The sequence below is a fragment of the Lactuca sativa genome, chromosome 4, assembly GCF_002870075.4.
Source record: "Lactuca sativa cultivar Salinas chromosome 4, Lsat_Salinas_v11, whole genome shotgun sequence".
In the NCBI taxonomy this organism is placed as follows: domain Eukaryota; kingdom Viridiplantae; phylum Streptophyta; class Magnoliopsida; order Asterales; family Asteraceae; genus Lactuca; species Lactuca sativa.
The window spans coordinates 317926069-317932291 of NC_056626.2; the positions used below are offsets into that span (position 1 = coordinate 317926069).

The 6223-nt window shown below is 37.2% G+C and overlaps 1 protein-coding gene across 1 annotated transcript; it reads right to left on the reverse strand.

The window, feature by feature from the left end:
- Positions 1 to 3030: 3030 nt before the first annotated feature.
- LOC111895135 (LRR receptor-like serine/threonine-protein kinase FLS2) lies at positions 3031 to 4661 on the reverse strand. The gene has a single exon (XM_023891233.3). It carries the CDS (start codon positions 4395 to 4397, stop codon positions 3126 to 3128), a length of 1272 nt encoding a protein of 423 aa, XP_023747001.1. The 5' UTR covers positions 4398 to 4661; the 3' UTR covers positions 3031 to 3125.
- Positions 4662 to 6223: the final 1562 nt, after the last annotated feature.

The window sequence follows — 6223 nt, forward strand, 5'->3', positions numbered from 1 at the left end:
ACTCAACAGAATTTTCAAAAACAAACGATTTTGGTGTTTCTGTTTCACTCTTGAGAAATTCTGAACAGTCAATCTCGTCTTCTACTAAAATTTTGCTCATTTCACTTTCCTCATCAAATTCAGAAGTGGTTTCTAAATTCATTTTATTCTCTAAACTTAATCTGGTATTGGATGAGTCAAACTTCTGTAAGGTCTCGGTTTTGATTTTTAATTAATCATTTTCATCCATTAAATTCTTTAACATACATTTATGTTCTTTGGACTCAATGAAAGCCTCAATTTTTTCCAGTCCATATTTGTAGGTCACTGAAAGCTCATCTGAGGACATTGTAGATTCACACTTAGTGATGACTTCGTCCTCCTTAAATTCAAGGAAAGGCAAAATCATTTTATGAATCTTTTTACCTATCTCAAAATCTAAATGCAACTGGGTGATATTAGTATATAGGCGTTTAGCAATTAAACAGAAAATATTTCTCTGTTTCAAGAGCTTCAAATTGTCTCGTTGCAAATAAATAAGTTCATCCCTAGCCCTAACTAACTCTGACTCCTTCTGTTGTATCCATATCCTTCTCTCTTCACTCTTGGAAGACTCCTTGCTGAGTTGGTTAGTTAGGTTAGAATTTGCTAAGCAAGTTTGCATAAGACTGCCACTTAAGTTAGAAAACTTGAATTTTAAATCATTTTATTCTTTTTCATAATTTGTTACTGGTATTTTAAGTGATTCTAGGATAGACTGTACCTTTTTGATCAACTAATCACAATCGCTGATCCTTTCACTCACAGGCTTGGCAGCGAAACATTTGTCTTCCTTAAGTTTCGCTTCCTCATGCTTACTTTCGGTTGTCACCATTAAGCATCTGCTAGCCGACTCAGTAACTCCTTCTCTCACCACATAAGCTCTTCCATGCAAAGGTCTGCGTACCTCTTCGTCTTCAGAGTCAGTAGACCAGACTTCTACTCCACCAAACTCATCATCAACAATATGTTCCTGCACAATTAAAGCATTCATAGAAACGTTAGATGTTTTCTTCTTCTTTATCTCCTCCAACTTTCACATGTGGTGTGCTTCGTCATCTTCATCATCCTTTTTCTCAGACATCTTTCTCAGCATGCAATATCTCACACCTCAGAAGAGCTCGATGAAGAACTTCTACTGTAGAGGTGTGTTTTAGGGTTACAATGCAAGAGCTAATAATGAGAACGACAACTATTAAAGCTATACATGCATGTATAATATATATTCTAACCCTAAGCTTAAACCACGGTTGGACAGGCCAAAACCGGGTAATCAAAATATAACATTAAGCCCATATGACGCAACACACTAAACTCAACATTTTGTAAAATGATCTTTAGAGGATTAAAAAGAATTTTAAGTTTATCGTATTTTTAAAGATTTCGTTACCATTTTTAGTGTTTTTAGAAACGATTTTTATTAAACTCAACACCTCCAAGAGCACTGCAACGCTGGTTGCTGAGGAAAGCAACGGTCAGTTCTTTCATATTTCTTTTTTTTTTTAATTAAATTGTCTATTTATTAAAAAGGTGGTCTAGTGTATGGTGATATTACTTAATAAAATCGAAAGAGAAATTAAATATCTTTCTACTTTTTGTTCCTACAAATTGTCCTAGCCAATTAAATGATGACATATGTCACATTTAATGCTCATTTAATGATATTTTAATATATACTAAAATGATATATGCCATCATTTAATTGGGTAGGAAAATTTATAGGAACAAAAAGTAGAAGGATATGACATATGTCACATTTAATGCTCATTTAACGATATTTTAGTATACTAAAATGACATATGTCATCATTTAATTGGATATGAGAATTTATAGGAACAAAAATAAAATGATATTTAATTTCTCAAATCGAAATAATATGAAGAATGAAATAACATTAAATGGATATGAGAATTTGTAAGTAGGGATGTTATTTAGGTCGGAACCGAACCGAACTGATCCGAACCCGAATAAACCGAAAACCGAATAAGGGTAATTGTATGAGCCGAAAACCGAACCAAATAAGCAATACGGGTTCGGTTCGGTTCGGTTCGGTTCGGGTATTATTCGGTTCGATTTGGTTCCGACCCGAATAACCCAAATAACATGTACAAGATGATTAAGGAGCCGAATAACCCGAATAACCCAAATAACATTTACAATGTGATTATAAATATTATATTTTGTATGACTTTTGTAGCTTATGATTTCATAACAAATCTTTTAAAGAAACAAATTAAACACTAAAAGAGTAATGTTGCAAGGATGAGAAAAACCTCAATCGATCAAAGAGTAATGTTGCAAGGATGAGAAAAACCTCAATCGATCAAAGAGTAATGTCGTCGACTTGTCGATTTGGTGTAATACGCTACTGTCGATTTGGTGTAATACGGATGATCGAATTCGATTTCATTGATTTTTTTGGTGTATTACGTGGGTTTTGTTGGGTAACGATCGATACAAAAAGAAGACCGAATAAGCAATCGTGTTAGAAAAAAAATGTGACTTTTCATATTCGGTTCGGTCCTTTTGGATCGAATAAACCCTTATTCGGGTAACCCGGACCGAATAACCCGAAAACCGAATAAGCTTTATATAAATACCCGAAAACCGAGTCGAATTGCTTATTCGGGTCTAATTCGGTTCGGTTTTCGGTTCGGTTCGGGTTTTCGGGCCAAATTTTCATCCCTATTTGTAAGAACAAAAATAAAAAGATATTTAATTTTTCAAATCGAAATAATATGAAGATCAAAATAACATGACACGTGATATTAAAGTTATGATCATATCCAAAAACATAATAATTAGATTTGCCCATTAATTCAAGTGAAAACATATCCTTAGAGACTTTGTTTGTCTAGTGATTGTTAGATTTTAAAGAAAAATATTGTATATTGTAGTTGTAGTGATTAATATAGATGTAGAATTTCGTAACAAATATTTTAGCGATTAATATGGATGTTAGATTTCCGATCAACTAAAATCTAAAACAAAAATTCTATAAAGTTCAACACCTTCTACGAAAATAATTCATTATATAAATAAATAAACAAAATTCGAATTATACACCATTCAATTGAATCCATGACATTGACCCTACAAAATTTAAATCACGGGATCACGGGAGTAAAAGCCTTGCACTCCATTAGACTTTTCTGTATTCCTCCTCCACAAAAGTAAAAGCTTTCGGGGCACTCATACAAACAATTGTCCCCTAATCGGATCGTCACACCCGACCCGGATCTCAACTGCAATAACGGGCCGGGTATCAACCCGAACAAGTAGTTCCCACCCAACAACAGCCTCTCAAACGGAGCTACTCCTCCCTGACCCTCCTCCGCCACCGCCTTCAACGCATACTGCGTCGGAATCATACCGGAAAACTTATTGTTCTCCAATGATAAAGCCGAGAGTTTCGGCATCCAACCCAAGAATCCGGGTAAGAAACCATGGATATCGTTATTACTCAAATCAACAGCTATGAGCTCGCTGTTCTGGCCCCAGTTCGCCGGAACAAGAACCCACCGGAACTGGTTGTATGCTAGAGTCAGCTGTTCTAAAGAAGGGTGGGTGAAAAGATCCGGTGGAAGGGAACCAGTGAGATTGTTGTAACTCAGGTCTAATACTTGAAGATAAACCGAGTTATTGAGTAAATTCGCCGGAATATTCCCTTGTAGTGAGTTGTTTCTCAAGGCTAGTTCAATGAGGTTGCTGGGGAAAGTCGAGGGAAGGTCGCCGGAAATGGCGTTGTTGCTGGCGTCAAGGAAGTAAAGTTGACTGAGTTGAGTCAACTCTGGGAACTCGCCACTGAGTCTGTTTCCTTGAAGTTCGAGTCTTTTTAAATTCTTTAGACCGTTGAGAGATCGTGGAATGGGCCCCTGGAGATTATTGTTGTCGAGAAGAAGCTCCTCGAGTGAGTTGGGTAGTGACCCAACCGAGTCAGGGATTGACCCGTTGAGCAAGTTCCCAGAGAGACTGAGTCGTTGCAAACGAGTTAATCGGGAAAAAGCACCGGGAATGGAACCGGTGAAGTAGTTGCTAGTGAGGTCTAATGTCTGGAGGTAAGGAAGGTTCCATGAAGACGAGAGTGAACCGGAGTAACCAGCCCGGTCGAGTGTGAGTTCGGTGATTCTACTAACGCCGGAGACCACGGCGTCGCATCGGAAACCACAGGTGAATTTCTCGCCGGAGAGGGAGTCACATGGATCGACGGAGAAATCCCAGGAAGCTAAGCAGGAGCCGGGACCCACTGAGTTGGAATTGACGCCATTTCTGAACTGTTTGAGAGCTTGTACGTCTTCCCAGTGTGTGATGGAGGAGCCATGAAAACAGAGCTCGATGAAAACGATGATAAGAAGGAAGGAAGATGGAAGATAACCCATTTGAGAGGAAATTGAGAAAAAGGGGTTTTGATTATGAAAGAATGGAAATGAATATTTGGGAGAAAATGAGTGAATGAGTGGAGAGTGTTGTGTTTTATCACGGTGGCAGGAGGGCAGAGTGTTGTCAGAGACTCCATTTGTCTGCTTTTAATTTCTGGTTTCTTTTGATTGCTTTGAGGTGATTCATGGGGAAATAGAGACACACAGGTTTCTGAATCGCATTGGCTTTTTTACATTTAATTAGTAAAATGATGTCACTATTTTGGCTTTTTATGATTATTAGTTAACCCGTTCTTTTAGCATGGGGAGATACCTTTCAAATCATTTTTATTCTCAAGTTTATCGGGTATGTTATCAAATTTTCTAACGTTTTATTTTTTAGAAAATGACATAATTGTCCTATAAAGTCTTTTGGATTGTTTTTTAAAATTTTTGGCGGATTTTACGGGTTCTTAAATTAAGATATGACTTGCTTTTTTAGACTTTTTTAATTTATAATAGCAGGTTCAATTACCATTTAGATCAAAAAAAACTTCACATTGTGTCCCTATAAAGCCAAAAAAATTAGTTCGGGGACTATCTTGTCAATTAACGTAGAATAACCCACAAGCTAAGTGTACACAAAGCTTTCACTCGATTGCAAGTTGCCATGGTTGGAACACAATTCCAAGCAACACATTTAACACGCACCTCGCCGGAAAGTGAACAACGATGGACTCAGGTTCACGAGGGTGTTCGTCGGAGCTACGACGTTGGCTGCAATGTTGGTTGTGATGGTGGCTAGCGTGATTCTAATGATGGAGAGAATCATGATTGAAATCCCACCTATTTCTCCCAATAATTCAATCGGGTTCGAGATTACACGACCGAAAATGACTTGCGTCGATGATGTCACAGCTAAACCGACGAACGTGAATGCACCCATGAGAATCGCTTGTCCACCTTGACCGATGATTTGATCCTTTTGGCTATTGGCGTAATGAGTGAATCGGGGATGTTAAGTGCTAATGTCGCCAAAAAGCTTACGTTTGCAGTCAGCGACGGAAAAAAAGTGACCAGAACTCCGATGTCGAGAAGTGTGAAGACATCAAGAGAGCTTGATCAAATTCGCTGACGTTGACATAAGCCCAAATGAGTAAAGCCGAAGTGAGAATATTCAAAATTGGGGCAGAATATATTTCAAATTCCATGATTCCATCCATTCATTTGATTACAACCACTAATTGGCAAGATAATCCCCAAACTTTTTTTTTTTTTTTGGCTTTATAAGGGCACCCCAAACTTTTTTTTTTTTTTTTTTGGCTTTATAAGGGCACAATGTCAGTTTTTTTGGTTTTAAATGGTCATTGAATCGGCTATTACAGATTGACAGTAAATAAAAGAGTAGGTCGTATCCTAGTCTAAGGACCCATAAAGCCCGACAAAAGCTTAAGGACTGAATCGATCAACCCTAAAAACTTTGTAGGACATTTTGGCAATTTCTCTTTTCTTTTATCTGCTGCTAGGAGAATATCATATGGTGGTGACATTATAAAAAAGGAAAATTATTTTTTTGATTTGTATATATTTATTTATTGAGTTTTTTTACAACATTTTCTCGTTCAATTTATTTGAATTATTCAAAAAAACATCATTATGACCTGTTATAAAAGGTTTAGCTAGTTTCCGACGTATTTGATAATTCCGGCCAAACTCAAGTCATCATAAAGAAAATAGGTAAGAAATATAGGGTCGGAGAGGGAAACGAGAAAGAGATCGAAATAGGGAAGTAGGAACCAGAGATATGAGAAAGAGGTAGGGGTTGTGGTTTATGGCGGTGAAGGTAA

Coding starts and splice junctions, on each gene's coding strand:
- LOC111895135 (XM_023891233.3), bottom strand. CDS start 4,397: ATGGGTTATCTTCCATCTTCCTTCCTTCTTATCATCGTTTTCATCGAG.